The sequence below is a fragment of the Bubalus kerabau genome, chromosome 3 (genome assembly GCF_029407905.1).
Source record: "Bubalus kerabau isolate K-KA32 ecotype Philippines breed swamp buffalo chromosome 3, PCC_UOA_SB_1v2, whole genome shotgun sequence".
In the NCBI taxonomy this organism is placed as follows: domain Eukaryota; kingdom Metazoa; phylum Chordata; class Mammalia; order Artiodactyla; family Bovidae; genus Bubalus; species Bubalus kerabau.
The window spans coordinates 175,222,849-175,240,171 of record NC_073626.1 but is presented as its reverse complement, the minus strand read 5'-3'; the positions used below and the strand labels follow the sequence as shown (position 1 = coordinate 175,240,171).

Below are 17,323 nucleotides of genomic sequence, written 5' to 3'. Positions count from 1 at the left end.
AACCTACTTTGTCGGAGAAGGCAATGGCACCCCACTCCAGTAGTCTTGCCTGGAAAATCCCATGGGCGGAGGAGCCTGGTGGGCTGCAGTCCATGGGGTCGCTAAGAGTCGGACATGACTGAGCGACTTCACTTTCACTTTTCACTTTCATGCACTGGAGAAGGAAATGGCAACCCACTCCAGTGTTTTTGTCTGGAGAATCCCAGGGACGGGGGAGCCTGCTTGGCTGCTGTCTATGGGGTCGCACAGAGTCGGACACGACTGAAGTGACTTAGCAGCAGCAGCAGCAGCAGCAGCAACCTACTTTGTCCAAAGCACTGCCGAATGCTGTGAAAGTGTTAGTTTCTCTGTTGTGTCAACTCTTTGTGATCCCATGGACTGTCGCCTGCCAGGCTTCTCTGTCCATGAAATCCTCTAAGAATACTGGCAAGAATATTAGAGTGGGTAGCCATTCCCTTCTCCAGGGGATCTTCCTGACCCAGGGATGGAACCTGGTTCTTCCACATTATAGGCAGATTCTTTACCATCTGAGCCACAAGGGGAGCCCTGCCAAGTGCTTTATGGGAAATCAAATGAAATAAGATATGGCTCATGCCTTCTAAGGGTTTATAGTCCACTGACAGAGAAGGACCGAGACATAAAAAATACAGAGAAGAGAATGAAGGGTTGTGGAGTCAATCAATTAGGACTATCTCAGTTGCACTGAGAAAATTCAACCAAAACAAAAAGGGACTTCTGGCTTCTGGCACAGCATGAGCTGGGGCTCAGATGGTTTCCCTGGCCTCCATCTGTTGCTCCTGTTTGAACTGGGCCATCATCTGTATTAGGCTGGTTCCCCTTGTGGTGAGGCAGCAGCATCCCTCATATCCCACATGCCCACAGAGCGGAGAGCCATTCTTTTTTTGGATCCCCCAGCAAATGTTTCATTGCTTTTCATTGGCTCTGGCCTAGTCACATGGCCATCTCTGAGCCACTCACTGTGGTCAGAGGGTAAGTTATGTTGATGGGTTTAGCCTGTGTTACAGCTTACACATCTGGAGCCTGGGCGTGGTGCTAGTTTTATGCAAAGCACATTGGCTGTGGATGGGGCAAGGATGATTCCATCAAAGCCAAAAAGGGCAATAAAATCATAAGAATGGAGAATGCAAAAAAAAAAAGAGAGAGAGAGAGAATGCATTCTGGCTAGCCCAAGCATCCACCAAGTGTTCCCACAAACTTATGGTAATGAGTGTGAGCTGAGACTAGACATGCCAGTCCCTAAGTTCTGTACTGGGACACTGGAGACTGAACTGGAGACCGTAATTCTTAGATTCAGGTATTATTTATATTTTGAGCCTTAAAGAAAGTCGAATGTCATTTATAAGAGCATGAACTCTGGAGGTTTTGAGTCTTGGCTCTGTTGCAGCTGGATCATCACCATCCTCTGAGTCTTAAAAGTACAATAGTGTAAGTATAATATTAGTCTTTACTCATAGGGTTGTTATAAAAGCTCACAGAAAGAATCTATGTAAAATACTAAGTACTGCACCCACATACAGTTAGCTATAGTTACTTTTACTGTTTCTCATTAGTTAACCCCGTTAGACAATCTTTAATTTTTGTTAGCCCGTATTATAAAGATATTATTTAACTGGGTTTTGGGGAAGAATTTTTTTAAAAAAGAACATCTTATTTGTAAGGTTGGCATTTGTGAACTGAAAAAACAACAAAAAATCTTGGCAGAGATCCAGGCTCCTTTTGAGCAGCAGCAGCTGGTGGAGAAATGGAGATGCAATCCTATTATGCCAAGCTCTTGGGGGAGCTGAATGAACAGCGGCAGAGGGACTTCTTCTGCGACTGCAGCATCATCGTGGAAGGGCGGATCTTCAAGGCCCACAGGAACATCTTGTTTGCCAACAGCGGCTACTTCCGCGCCCTGCTCATTCACTACATCCAGGACAGCGGGCGGCACAGCACCGCCTCCCTGGACATCGTCACCTCCGACGCCTTCTCCACCATCTTAGACTTCCTCTATTCTGGAAAGTTGGATTTGTGTGGGGAGAACGTGATTGAAGTTATGTCGGCTGCCAGCTACCTGCAGATGAACGACGTGGTAAACTTCTGCAAGACATACATCAGATCCTCCCTTGACATCTGCAGAAAGATGGAAAAGGAGGCTGCAGTGGCGGCTGCGGTGGCCGCAGCAGCAGCAGCCGCGGCAGCGGCCGCAGCGGCTGCCGCAGCTCATCAAGTGGACAGTGGAAGCCCCAAGAAAGGGACCGCTGGTGAGACCAAGAGCTTGGTCTCTCGAGCCGAGGGGGAGGAGAGTGTGGACCGACCAAGAGAGTCCCCCAGTGGTGATCACAGAGGCTGCTGCCCTCTGGAACTGGTGGGGAAAGACAGCCAGGGTGGAAGTGGCTGGGCCGACAGTGACCGCTCCACTTGGCCAGAACAGATGGAACCCAAGGTGGAGTTGGGTGCTGCGGAGGTGGAGGTAGATGAACAGCTGCAGCCGCCTGCCACCGCACTGAGCCTGGCCCACCGGGAGGGGGGTTTGCCCAGTAGCCAGGCTATCGACTTGGCTTACAGTAACTACCATGTTAAGCAGTTCCTGGAGGCACTCCTGCGCAACAGTGCCCTCCAGAGCAAAGAGGATGTGGATCATCACTTTTCTCAGAGTTTGGAGGGAAGACCAGACGGTGCAGGAGTAGCAGCCATGAGTTCCATGATGGATGTGCAGACTGACTGGTATGGAGAGGACTCAGGTGAGCTGCATGAGCCTCCATCATCTCTGCTGCTCATTTCGCACATGCGTGTGTGCCTTCTGGTCACCCACCATCACCTGCATCATTGTCATTGTCACTCGCATCATCATCACCACCATCAGCATCCCTGTCATCACCATCGCCACCGTCATCTCCACATTATCACTGCCACCACTGCCAATAGTATTAATTGAGCAGCTGCTGTGTCCAGGGCATTGGCTCTTCACTTTTTTTTTTTTTTAAACCTCTACTAGAGTATAAGCGTGTTGAATGCAATTTGGAGACATGGAAAGAACCCGCCCTCTTCTACTAACCACAAGGAGGACTTTGGTGAATTCATTACATTTCTTTGAACCCTTTTTTTTTTCAGGAAATAATCACTCCCACCTTGCCTTCTTACAGAGTTGAGGACCAAATGAAAAGGTTTTCAGAACTTTTTTTTCTCACATATGAGAACATGTTCTGTACAGGTAGGAAATTTATCCTTCTTTGTGTCAACCGTGGTGCCTGGCCCATGTACTCAGGTAACATGTCGTGGCTGATAGTGTGATGTCCTGGAGAGTATTTGAGACTTGAATTGGGCTTCATGTAAGTAAATTTCTTGTATCCTTTGGTAGGATTTTGTGTTTTAAGAGAACTTAGTTTTTTGCCTGAGCAATTCTGAGAGATGGGATAATATGGTTAACTCTTCTTACAGATGAGCTAATTGTGTTGTAAACTGTCTTGTAGGAGATGGAAATAGATGTGGCTGTCTCCTTACTGATGAAAGTACCCTTGGCTTCTTTTCAAGCCAAGACATTAATGAGTCACATTTCTAATTCACCCTTCAGTACTGTGCACTGAAAGTCGACTAAGTAAGGGGGGGTGATCTGCTCTTATTCGTTACTAAATGACTATTTTGAGACTTAAAAAAAAAATAACAGGTTCACATGGGGTCGTGAAAGTTGGACACAACTTAGCAGCTAAACAACACCACACAGGAGAAACCCAGGAAAACTGAGTTTGTCTGGAGACTTTTAAATTTCTTTTTTTTTTTTTTTTTTAACATTTTTTAATGAAAAATTACTTCATCCCTGCATCAAAATTTCATTTTTTGTAAAAATCAAGAATGCTCTGTATGTCTGACCTAATCTAGACTTGCAAAACTTGGAAATATGGTTTCTGGTCGCCAGAGACATTGGCTTAACGAGCATGCAAAAGGTAGTGGTTGTTTTCAGTGATTACCCTATGGGAACTTGTTGAAATCTAATTTCTTTTTAAAAACATAATTATTAATTTTCGGCTGCACTTGGTCTTCACTGCTGCACCTGGGGTTTCTCTAGGTGCAGGAGCAGGGCTACTCCTCACTGCAGTGCACGGGCTCCTCACTGCGGTGGCTTCTCTCGTTGGGGAGCACAGGTTCAAGGCGTGGGGACTTGGGTAGTTGCAGCTCGCAGGCTCAGTAGTTTAAGCATGCGGCAGTTTAGTTGCCTTGCAGCATGTGGAATCTTCCAGACCAGCGATGGACCCTGTGTCTCTTGCATTGGCAGGCAGATTCTTAACTATTGGACCACCAGGGACTTCCAAAATCTAATCTCTGTGTAAGAGTAGCACTTCACAGTTTGTGTTCCCCTTCTCCATCCCTCAGCCCCTCATAGTGCCATCTAAGTTAGGTGGAGGAAGTATGGAGAAATTGAGACCCAGAGGGTTTGGTGAGTTCCTTAAGGATATAGAACTGGCACATGTCACCACTAATGCTCTTTAATAGCAACCCAGGCTGGCTTCATTTCACTCATGAAACAAACTGTGAAGGCTGCACAGGTGGTTAGAGGATTTCAGTGCACTGATTTTGTCTCTCAACCCCTCTGCCTGTATCACAAGTATCAAGAAATAGACATTCAGATCTACACCACCTTCATTCAGATCCATCTGTCCATCTATAAAGTCAGCTTTCCAACTCATCCTGGGGCAGAGCAGTCTCCTGGCTGCTTGCCGCGCCTGTTGTCTGCCAGGTTTTGATTCCATTTGCATGGCTCCAGGGTACATTTACTCCAAGTGCCAAGGGACACAGTAGGACTGATTTGTTTGGTTTTTCATATATTTGCTCAAATACTTGAGCACTTTCCTTGTGAAGATACAAAGATAAGTCAGACATGGCTCCAGCTCTCAAAAAACTGATGGTTTCTTATAGAAGCTAAGCTGTGTGAAAGTGGCACCGTGCAGTACAAGGTACTAGGGCTGGAAGACAGATGGAGGTGTGAATTTCACAGCGGTCCAGAAGCAGAACTGGCTTCCAGCTGTTAGGGAGGCTTTATGAAAGTGGCATCAGAGTACTCACTACTGTATATAAAACCGATAAGTAGTGACTTATTGTATAGCACAGGGAGCTATATTCAATATCTTGCTGTAACATATTAATATAATGCAAAAGAATCTGAAAAAGGATATGTATATGTATAGCAATCACCTTGCTATACACCTGAAACTAACACAATATGGCAAATCAACTGTATTTCAATTTTTTAAAAAAGGGGCATTTGAGGGTAAGAAGAGAAAACAGGGAGAAATTGGAGTCAATCATGGAAAGCCTTAAATGTAAGAGGTAAGTTTCTATCTATAGGCACAGGGGAATTTTTGGTAGTTTCTGAGCTTGGGAGTGGACAGGAAAGATTAATTTGGCCTCAGCATAAGGTAGCGAAGAAATGGGAGACTGGGGCAGGGAGATGGTGAGGAGGCAGTTATAGTACTTGTGTATTCACTCATCTCTGACACTAGCAGACACTGTCAAAGCACATGGTCCTCCTATAATCTCTTCTCCCCTGGACCTCCCAATGCCAGCCTCACTACCTCCTGTTGCTTCCTGAAAAGTTCATCTGTATTGGCCACTTCTACCGTTTTACCTCCCATTCTTTTCTCAGCCCACTGTGAGGAAAGACCCCTACCCAACACCCCACCCACTTCATGAGGTCAGCTGTACATTTCCAGAGCTGATCCAGTGAGTAATTTTCAGATGTTATCTTTCTGACCACTCTCAGTAGTTAACTCTGATTTTTCCTTGAAATTCTTTCTTCCCCTGGCTTCTGACACCTTGAGTACCCATTGCTGTTACCTTTGTCCATTTCTTTTCAGCCTCATCATGGGATTGTTTAATGTCAGTGTGTCCAGCATTCCATCATGGCCTTGCTTCTTTAACATCTTATCATTCCTGTTCATTTGTTCATTTAACAGATATTTATTGAGCACTTCCTGTATGCCAGGCACTATTCGTTTATAGTGAACGAATATTCGTTTATAACAGTGAACAAAAGACAGTGCTTGTCCTCGTGGAGCTGACATTCTAGCGTTGTGAGCCAGACAGTAAACACATAAGCACCTATAATATGAAGAAGAACTAAAGCAGGGACAGAGTTGACTGAGAGTGAGGGAATGCTATTTTATTTACTGTTGACCAGGACTTGCTAACAGGTTACCTTTAAGCAAAGACCTTAAGTGAGTAAGAGAGCAAACTGCAGAGATATCAGGGGGAACATTCCAGGCAGAGAGAAGAGCAAGGTGCAAAGGCCCAGGTGTAGGATCACACTTGGCAGGTGAACAAAAGGAACAGCCAGGATGCTAGTGTGGCTGGAGTGGAGTGAGCAAGGCAGAAAGTGTTGGGGGATAAGGTCGGAGAGGCTGAGTAAGGGTGGACCAGGTAGGCCCTTGAAGGCGATGAGAAGGTCTTTGAGTATTGCTCCACAGAAAGCAACTTGAGATGACATGTATTAAAAGGATCCTTCTGAGTACTGTGTGCAGTTACCTTCTAAGTGGGCCTCTTGCTTCTCCTCTCGCTTTCCTGTAGACTACAGGGGAGCATAGGCTATGGGGAGCATAGACTTTTGGGGAGCGAGGTGGGAGCAGGAGGACCGCTTAGGAGGTGACTGCAGTAACCGAGGTGAGAGGTGTGCGCCTTCTTCTTTTTCTTTTTTTTTAAAATAGATTTTATTTATTTTGTCTTATTTATTGATTTATTTGGCTGCACCAGGTCTTAGTTATGGCATGTAAACTCTTAGTTACAGCACATAAACTCTCAGTTATGCATGCGGGTTCTAGTGCCCTGACCAGGGATTGGACCTGGACCCCCTGCATTGGGAGCACAGTCTTAATCTCTGGACTACCTGGGAAGTCCCATTTTTCTATTTTTTAAAATTTTATTTTATTGTTGGGGTATAATTGCTTTACAAGGTTGTGTTTCTGCTGTACAACAAAGTGAGTCAGCTATTTGTATATATATAGCCCCTCCCTCTTGTGCCTCTCTCCCACCCCACTCTCCTTGAATCAGTGTGGTAGCAGTAGATAGGTGAGATGTGATTGGGTTAGGACTGTACTGACTCTGAAAGATAGAGCTGACCAGAGTTTCTAATGGCTGTATGAGTGTTAGGAGAAAAAGAAGCATTAAAGATGGCCTTAATGTTTTTACCTTGAGCGACTGATTTAAATGTTATGTTTGTGGTGCCTGTTGGATATCCCAGTGAAGATGTGCAGTAAGCGATTACATCTGTAAGTCAGAGCTGAGATATAAATCTAGGGTCATTGTTGGATCTGCGCAATTTAAATCCTGTGTATTCCATAGATCTAGAAGGAGAAGATAAGAGACCTAAGGACTGAGCCCTGGGAAGCTCCAACATTGAGAGGTCAGGAAAATGAGGGAGCCAGTGGAGGAAGCTGAGAAGGGGCAGTGGGCGAGGTAGCAGAGAATCAAGAGTGCTGCTGTACTTCCCTGGTGGTCCAGTGGGTAAGACTCTGTGCTTCCAGTGCAGAGGGTGCAGGTTTGATCCCTGGTGGGGAAAGTAAGATCCCACGTGGTGCATGGCACAACCAAGGAAGGAAGGAAGAGTGATGGATGTCAAGAGAGAAAACGTTTCAAGATAAAGGAGAAATCAACAACGTCCAGTACTGTGTGTAGGCAGATTGAGGACTGATCATTGGGTTTATTAATGGAGAGGTCATGGGTGAGCAGTATGAATGAAGTGGTGGGGAAAAGACCAAATGGAGTAGGCTTAGACGAGGACTCAGAGACTCCCCTGGCAGTCCAGTGGTTAAGATTTCCCCTTCCAATGCAAGGAGTGCAGGTTTGATCCCTGGTCAGGGAGCTAAGATCCCATGTGCCTTAGGACCAAAAAAATCAAAACATGAAACAGAAGCAATATTGTAACAAATTCAGTAAAGACTTAAAAAATGGGAGGGGAAACATCAAATAGGATGCCTAAAACTTAAAGAAAAATTAAAATAGATAAGCAACAAAGATATATTGTACAGCACAGTGAATTGTAATCATTTTCTTATAAGGGAGCATAAATTGTAAAAATACTGAATCACTATGCTATACACCTGAAACCTATATAATATTGTAAATAAACTATACTTCATAAAAATAATAAAATAAAATGGTGATTATGGTGATTATTGGAATATTAGAATAAAGCACTAAGCCGAGAGACCTCAAAAAAAAAAAAAAAAAACCCTCAAATGTAGATGTGAAGATGGTATAGTACTTCTTTTAAGAAATTTACTGTGAAGGGAACAAAGAAATGCTTCCATGGCTGGAAGGGGATGTGAGGTTAAGGTCTCCTGCACTGCAGGCAGATTCTTTACTGTCTGAGCCACCGGGGAAACCCAAGTTTCAGCTTAGGTAGGAGAAAAATTCAGGAGATGGATGATGGTGAGAATTGCAGACCCATGTGAATGTACTTAGTGCTACTGAGCTGTACAGTTAAATATGGTTAAAATAGTCTGTTTTATATTATGTGATCTTCACCACATAAAAAAACATTAAAAAAATGTGCTGCTTGGGTCCCACCCCACCCATTAGCTTGGGATGGAGATTGGGCATTAGTATTGTTTTTCATTTTAAGCTGCATTGTTATATGCAGGCAAAGTTGAGAGCTCTTCGTCTAGGATTGGGTGGCTGAGGTGGATTGGAGGATAAGGTCTCTGGAAGAAAGGAGATTCAGGAACAGAGGGGCCAGGGCATTGGAAGGGTCATTTTTGGTATTCACACCAAGAATTTTTCCAGGAGTAGAGTCTGAAGGCAATGTGATCAAATCTCCAAGGAGCAAGATGACCCGGGGACTCCTAGATGACTGTAATAAGGATGAGCATCGGTATCATCTGATGGGATGACCTTCAAAACATCTTAGGCTTTTGCTCTGGAGATGACAGTGAAGCCCGAGGAAGACCCACCCTCCCCTGATCCAGGGTGTCAAGGCCATGGGTTAACGGAATCAGGGTGCTTAGGGGACAGCCAGGCCTCAGTTAAAGCAACCACTCAATCTACTAAGGACTCATAACTGTATTCTTTGCTTCTTTCCCCAAGCTCCAGATTGATCTCTCTAATCCAAGTATCCCACCCCCGCCACCCCACCAAAAAAAAAATGGATGCACTGAGCCTGCCTCAAACATGATAAAATCCCGACTGACCTCATTCATCCTGCACCTGCTTTTCCTCCTGTGTTCCCTGCCTTGGTTTATTCCACCATCACCTATCACGTCAGCTAACCTAGAATCAGTGTCATTTAGAATCTTCCCTTTCCTCTGCTCTGTCCTCCCCATTGAGGTCATCATGTGCTGTGAATTTTATTTCTCAATCCTCTCTCCTCCTCTCCACCTCCACAGTCACAGGCTTTAGTTCTGTCTTCTCTCATCCCCTCCCCCCTGGACTTCCTGCCTTTAATCTTGCCTCTCTTAAACCTTCCCCTGCATTATCCCCAGAGGAATCCTTTAAAAGTCATATCACCTTGTACCTTCCTTGCTTAAAACCCTACCTGCTTAAAGGATAAAGTCTGAGTTCATTAACATGTTAGTGTTGCAGAGGCAGGGATTTTTGTCTTTTCTGATCACTACTGTATCCCCAGGGCCTAGAACCCAGTCTGGCACATTGTAGGTGCTCAGGATAAATTTGCTGAGTGAATTCATAAATGTGACCTTGGGACCTTCCCCAGAAGTTCTTGCCCCTTTCCTTGGCTTCATTCCTCATTCTTCTCCACCCTGCTTTCTATTCCCTATTCTCATTTACCTCTGTGCCTAAACTTGTGCTGTTTTCCCTGCCTGAGATACCCTTTCTCTTTCTCAAACTCCCAGTGAACTCCTATTCATCCTTCAAAACCTTGCTCAAAGGTCACCTCTCCTGTGAGATCATCTCTGAACTCCAGGAGAGAATTCATTATTTTCACTATCTTTCTTTCTTCTTTTTAAAAAATTTTTATTAGAGTACAGTTGTTTTCCAATGTTGTATTAGTTTCTGCTGTGCAGCAAAATGAATCAGTTTATGTATACATATGTGCTGTGCTGTGCTTAGTTACTCAGTTGTGTCCGACTCTTTGCGACTCCATGGACTGCAGCCTTTCAGGCTCCTCTGTCCTTGGGGATTTTCCAGGCAAGAATACTGGAGTGGGTTGCCATGCCCTCCTCCTGGGGATCTTCCCAACCCAGGGATTGAACCCGCGTCTCCTGCATTGCAGGCAGATTCTTTACCAACTGAGCCATCAGGGAAGCCCAGGTATACACATATCCCCTCTTTTTAGATTTCCTTCCCATTTAGGTCACCATAGAGCTACGCTGGTGGCTCAGATGGTAAAGAATCCCCCTGCAATGCAGGAGACCCAGGTTTGATCTCTGGGGCAGGAAGATCCCTTGGAAAAGGGAATGGCAACCCACTCCAGTATTCTTATCTGGAGAATCCCATGGACAGAGGAGCCTGGCAGGCAGCAGTCCATGGGGTCACAGAGTCAGACATGACTGAGCACAGGGCATTGAGTAGAATTCTCTGTGTTATACAGTAGATTCTTATTAGTTATCTGTTTTATACACACTAGTGTATATATGTCAATCCAAATCTCCAAATTCATCCCACCACCACCCTTGTCTACATTTCTTCATCACTTTAAACTTTGCATTTGTTACATTATATTGTATGACTTTGTTTACATGTTTTTCTCTCCTGCTAGACTTATCTTCTTGAGTGAAGAAACAAGTATCTTGATAAAAATGCATCTTGACACAGTGCCTCACATGTAATAGGCATTCAGGTGAACTACTCTTCTGGGGGAATCAGATCATAAGAGAGAAGGGAAATGTTGCAATAATTCATACTTTTCTGATGGAGATGTAGTTAATGGTTATTTTTTCCCCTGAGGCCTAACAGTGGACCCATTTTACTTAATGTTTTTGTAAATAATCAGGAAGAAGGTGGTAGCATAATGCCAGGCTGATGGGGATAAATGATAAGAAGAGTCCACAGTGCCAGGGGAGTGAGCAGGAAACTGGTCTCTCAGCACCAGTGTAAGCAGTGAGAAGTAAATAATCCAACATGTATATGCAGTGCTGAGCCATGAGCTGCTGCTTTTATTCCGGGAGACAGATTTTGGAGTCATTATTGTTGTTTAGTCGCTCAGTCATGTATGGCTCTTTGCAACCTCATGGACTGCAGCACACCAGGCTTCCCTGTCCTTCACCATCTCCCAGAGTTTGCTCAAACTCATGTCCATTGAGTTGATGATGCCATCCAACCATCTCATCCTCTGTTGCCCCTTTCTCTTCCTGCCCTCAGTCTTTCCCAGCATCAGGGTCTTCTCCAATGAGTCAGCTCTTCTCATCAGGTGGCCAAAGTATTGGAGCTTCAGCTTCAGCATCAGTCCTTAGGATAAATATTCAGGGTTGATTTCCTTTAGGATTGACTGGTTTGATCTCCTTCATTATAGATTATGCAAAATGTTAGACATTATCAGCATGGGAACTAGAAGCTAAAGAAGATAATCTCCACCCTTACATAGAATGATGTTGGGTACTGACTTGACATTCAGCTCGCCATACTTTTGGCAGCACCTCAGGAAAGGTATAAAGCCCAGGTAAGTGTCCCAAGAAGGTCTCAGAGAAAAGGAGTTACTCCTGCGTTGAGAGAGACTGCAGGAGCCTGGCCAGATTAATCAGGACAGAAACACCGAGGTGATGATGATGTGACAAAAATGGCTGACATTTATGAGAGCTTCTTATGTGCCGGGTGCTGTGTTTCAGGTATTACCTCATTTCGTTCTTACACAATCCTGTGAGGTGGGAATTATTATTATCCCTGTTTTACAGATGAGTGAATTAAAGCACAGAGAAGTCAGGTGAGATGTCCAAGGTCACAGCTTGTAAGTGGCAGAGCCAGAACGGGACTCCTAATTTCTATGCCTGGAAAACTTGAGTTATTAGTGCCTCCACATATATGATATGATCAAATTCTGTAAAATCCTGAAGGGCATGGATAGAGGAAATGAGTCTCAGAATACTGCCAATAGGGTAACTCAGGAAACTTGAAAGGGTCAGTCTCTATACATGCGGGTGATAATCATGTTGTCACCCTAACAGCTGTATGAACAAGGTGGAAAAAAAAAAGGGAAAAAGATTTAAATGAATTTTTAGATATTTGATGATCTCATATATACAGAGTTAATATAAATTCCAAACAGTGTGGGGGCTGCTTTATAGCAAACCTCTTCTACATATGCCTGAAAGCTATTCCGGGAGCTGTTGTCAAAGAAAGCATGAAACCTGGTCTGGAGGTCTGATCCATCATAATAGTTGTTTGTTTTTTTCCACACATTTTTGAGGGTCATTTTATCAGTTCAGGAGGTTTGCATTAGTCAACTCAGGCAGCCATAACAGAATATCACAGGCTGAGTAGTTTTATCAACAGAAATTTATTATCTCACAGTTTTGGAGGCTCACTCCGAAATCGAGCTGCCAGCATGGTTGGTTTCTAGTGAGAGCTCTCTTCCTGGCTTACAGACAACTACCTTTTTGCTTGTCCTCACGTGACCTGTCCTCTGTGCAAGAATAGAGAGAGAAAGCCATCGTTCCTGGCACCTCTGGCATTGTTCCTCTTCTTATAAGGATCCCAGTCCTATCAGATAAGAGCTCTACCCTTGTGACCTCATTTAACCTTAATTACCTCCTTAAAGGCCCTGTCTTTACATACAAGTGGCACTGGAGGTTATGACTTTGAGATAGGAATATGTAGGGAGGGATGCAATTCATTCTATAACAGGGTCTCGATCATTATTTTCCTAAAATGAAATCAAGGAGAATAGACATTATCAGAGTGAGTATTATTTTGGAAAGTGTTTCAAGCTGTCCACATGAGGATACGTGTGTTCTCAGGCTGTAACATGAGCGCTGTTTCTAACTCTGAGCCACAGAGAAGTTTGAAAGCTGATGCCTCACAGCATTCCTTGCAGTCTTGTATCAGAAGCCCGTTTCCCTCTCTGGCTGACCCGGAGCCCAGCAGAGTCAGGGTCTGCAGACACCGTCTTGCTATTAGCTGCTGGTAGAGTTGGGATTCTCCCTCTCCAACTGGGCTGGTGGAGTTCTCCTGCTCTAGATTCCATCCATTGGAGGGCAGCCAGTCTTGTTGCTGCTTACAGTACCATTTGTTCCCCAGGTGATGTGCTGGTGGTGCCCATCAAGCTGCACAAGTGTCCTTTCTGCCCCTACAGTGCCAAACAGAAGGGCATCCTTAAGCGGCATATCCGCTCGCACACGGGGGAGCGGCCCTATCCTTGTGAGACCTGTGGCAAGAGGTTCACTCGACAGGAGCATCTGCGGAGTCACGCGCTCAGTGTAAGTGTTGCAGCTGGTGGGTCTCTCAGGATGGCGGAGAGTGGCGGGGCATGGAAGGTGCTTCATGAAAAGTGTTTAATGTAAAGGTGAAGCCCCTCAGTCTTTCACTTCTCTGTCCACTGGGGTATTGTCAGAGAATTTTAAACATGTATTTATGCTACTAAATTATAGCTGGGTTAGTGGAAAAAGAAAAAGTGAAAACTTATACGGTTACAAACTAGTCTTCCTAGAAGGAAAGTTAAGAAAGTTCAGATCCTAGTCTGAGGATGGTTGTCAAAAGGCAGAGAACACTGGGGCTTAGGAATTGGGGGGTCTGTTCCCCCAAGGGTAAGCTGCAGCCTCGGTTTCCCACCCAACCTCAGCACCCCGGGGTGGGGAAGAGGTATAACACCATTTATAGGGCTGCCTGTGAGCAGCAAAGGGGACCCCTGGCCAAGGGGCCCTCCCTGCCCACTGGCTGCTGCCTAGGATTCTGTCTTCCATGTAAGTGGGTGAGTCCCAGCTGCTAAAAAGCATTCAGACCATGTAGAAAAGCATTGTATTTAAGATTATCTTTGAGCAAGGCAGCCACCAGGGACTTCCCTGGTGGCTCAGATGGTAAAGAATCCACCTACAATACAGGACACCTGGGTTCAATCCCTGGTTTGGGAAGATCCCCTGGAGAAAGGAATGGCTACCCACTCCAGTATTCTTGCCTGCAGAATTCCATGGACAGAGGAGTCTGGCAGGCTACATTCCACGGGGTCGCAGAGTCAGGCATGACTGAGTGACTAACACTTGAACAAGTCAATGAGTCTTTGAAAGCTCTGACATAAAAATGATTTGGATTTCAAAAGACACTCTCAAGAATGTGAAAAGACAACCCACAGAATGGGAGTGGTGCCACTTCACACAAACTTGGATTGCTATAATAAGAAATTTATAATAACACGGTGCTGGTGAAGAGGTGGAGAAACTGGAATCCTCATATACTGCTAGTGGGAACACAAAATGGTGCAGCCACTGAGCAAGACAGTTCAGTGTTTCCTCCAAAGGTTAGGCATAAAGTCACCACTGTCGCTCAGTCATGTCTGACTCTTTGAGACCCCATGGACTGTGGCCCCCCAGGCTCCTCTGGACCCTGGAGAAGGGAATGGCTACCCACTCCAGTATTCTTGCCTGGAGAATCCCATGGACAGAGGAGCCCCCAAAATAGAAACAATCCAAATATTTATCACTGATGAATGAATAAACAAAATGTGGTGTATCCCTATAATGGACTATTGTTTAGCCATAAAATGAGATGAAGTCCTGATACATGCTACAACATGGAATAACCTTGAAAGCATTAGGCTCCGTGAAAGCGGCAAGTCACCAAGGCTATCTATTATGTGATTCCATTTATATGAAATATACAAAGTGGGCAGACCCATAGCGATAGAGAGTAGATTGGTGGTTGAAGCCTGTGGGGATGGGAGAGATAAGACCATTAATGGGCACAGGTTTTCTTTATGGAGTGATGAAAATGTCCTAAAATTAGATGGTGGTGATAGTTGTACAACCTTATGAGTGTACTAAAAACCACTGAATTGTACACTTTAAAAGGGTGAATTTTATGATATGTGAATTACAGTTTTGATAGTATCTAGACTTAGATACATTCAAGGTGACTGACTGACTGACTGCCTTTCCTCTCAGTGTTGGACCCAGCACACTTGTCTGAGAATGGCTTTATCCTAAGATGTTAAGTTTTTGTTTGGCCTTTTTTTTTTTTTTTTTTCCCAAATTAATCTCCAATCCATCTTGGCAAAAATCGGTCCCTGGGTGCCTCTAAGATGTTTCATTGGTTGTAATCCCCATTCCACTCTGTACTAGATCTAGTCTACTATTCAAAGGCTCCATCAGGCTGTAAGGGTCACAAACACACTCAGGTTGACTCAGGAAACTCAGGAAACCTCATGGGAACCCAGGACATGTAAGGGCAGCTCCAGCAACCTAAGTATTGTTATTGGCCCTTCTCCTGCATCAGCCTCTCTGTCTGTCTCGCTTCTTGTATGTATCCTGCATCCAGAGCTCTCCACAAGGGAGGCTCTTATTCATTCACAGATCCCCAGTTGGCTGGAGTTCCTGAAGAGTGCACACTTCAGATAGATAGTTCCTTATACAAAGAGGACCCCTGGGGCTGCTGTCCTCATGAGGAGTTGCATGGGTTAGGAGATCAAGTTCTCTTTTCTAGTATGCAAAGCTCTTTTCATATGTAAGGAACACATTTATCAACAAAAAAGTCAAGGCTGAAGCATCCGCTGGCATGTTTGGGAAATACACTGTTTGGGAAATCTGCCTTCTTAATAACTAAACATTCCAAAGTATTTAAGAAGCCATGCCTAAAATCCTATTGGTTCACCGATTGCCCTTTCCATGCCAGGCACTAGGGATACAGTAACAGATGTGACACAGAGGACAGAGAACATGGGTGAAGCTAGTCTGTGACCTCGTGGAGCTTATAATCTATTAATTTCTATAGATCTATAATCTAGTAAATTATAAATCTATAACCTAGTAAATTTTACCAATGATTTGTTAGACATGAAGGGAGAAGTATAGGTGAGACTATATAGCTGGGAGATCTAGTCTGGCCTGGAGCATCAGAAAAGACTTCCTTGAAAGGCATTAGTGGAAATTCCTTGACAATCCAGTGGTAAGGACTCCATGCTTTCACTGCCAAGGTGCCAGTTTCATCACTGTTCAGGGATCTAAGATCCTATAAGCCTGTGGCACAGCCAAAAACACCACAAAAGGACTTTAGTAAGTGGGGGGGCAGTAGGGAGGAGGGCTTGCTCCATGCACATCCGATGGCCCTGGGCTGGAAAGGATCTTGATGAGGCTGAGATGGTGGCAGAAAAAAGCAAAAGGGAGAGTGGTGAGAAATGCAGCCAGAAGGTCATCCAGGGGCCATATCACATGGGGCCCTGAAGGCCATGGCTCCTCCTCTTTTCTCTGACATGCACTGTGCTGGTGATTTTAGGTGCATAGATCCAACCGTCCAATCATCTGCAAGGGCTGCAGAAGAACCTTCACGAGTCACCTGTCGCCGGGGTTGCGGCGCTTCGGGCTGTGTAACAGCTGCACCTGCGTTACAGACACGCACGATGACGATGACGAATTGATGCCCATCAACCTCAGCCTGGTGGAGGCGTCGTTCGAGAGCCAAGAAAAGAGTGACACAGACAATGACTGGCCGATCTATGTGGAGTCTGGGGAGGAAAATGACCCCGCTGGAGAGGATTCTGACGACAGACCCCAAATTCAGCCCAACTTATCTGGTGGAGACACGCTTACGTAGCAGTAACTTGGTGGAGGAGAGGGTTTAGAAGTTGTTCTTGCTGATTCTGTGAGTGAAAGCCACCCTTTGTCCACTGTCGTGGAACCCTGAGAGGAACATTTTTTCACTGCCAATTATTTGCATTTCTGTTAGGCTGCACAGTGGAGGTTGGTTTCTGTGACTCAGAGGACTAATGACTTTTTAGCGGTGCCCCTGGTTTCCGAAGGCTTTCTGAGTGAATCAAGGTTGGCCCTGAGGCTTGCTGTTTTTTCTAGAGCTATGCATCCAAACTCTGGTTTGGAGAAAGATAAGAAAACCTCTGCAGCTGTTTTTGTAGTTTCTCAGTCTTCTGCATTCCTGTGTCGTCATCCTCTTTCTCTGAAAAGGTGGGCAAGGATATATTAAATTTCGAGATCAGTCTTACCTCTGCCAAGCCTCTCCTGATCAATTCCGTACTTTAACTTTCTGGTAAAGTGTTAAGCAGAAAGCTTGCTTGATTTAAGGTAGGCAGGGCTGTCTGGCTTTATGATTGTAAAAGGTACTTTCTAAATCTAAGATTGCAGTTTTAGAGGCTGAGGGTATTTATGTGCAGACAAGCATGGAAATGAGCTGAAAGGCTCCTTATGGCACTGTGACTTGCCCCCGTCAAATTACATTTTAAGTT

General features: G+C 44.8%; 1 protein-coding gene across 1 annotated transcript; it reads left to right on the top strand.

The window, feature by feature from the left end:
• Nucleotides 1-1,762: 1,762 nt before the first annotated feature.
• Nucleotides 1,763-17,082, top strand: ZBTB8B (zinc finger and BTB domain containing 8B). The gene is made up of 3 exons (XM_055573813.1): nucleotides 1,763-2,744; nucleotides 13,180-13,358; nucleotides 16,363-17,082. Exons 1-3 carry the CDS (start codon nucleotides 1,763-1,765, stop codon nucleotides 16,678-16,680), a joined length of 1,479 nt encoding a protein of 492 aa, XP_055429788.1. The 3' UTR covers nucleotides 16,681-17,082.
• Nucleotides 17,083-17,323: the final 241 nt, after the last annotated feature.

Coding starts and splice junctions, on each gene's coding strand:
- ZBTB8B (XM_055573813.1), top strand. CDS start 1,763: ATGGAGATGCAATCCTATTATGCCAAGCTCTTGGGGGAGCTGAATGAA. Junction 2,745..13,179: donor CTGGTATGGAGAGGACTCAG/GTGAGCTGCATG, acceptor TTTGTTCCCCAG/GTGATGTGCTGGTGGTGCCC. Junction 13,359..16,362: donor TGCGGAGTCACGCGCTCAGT/GTAAGTGTTGCA, acceptor TGGTGATTTTAG/GTGCATAGATCCAACCGTCC.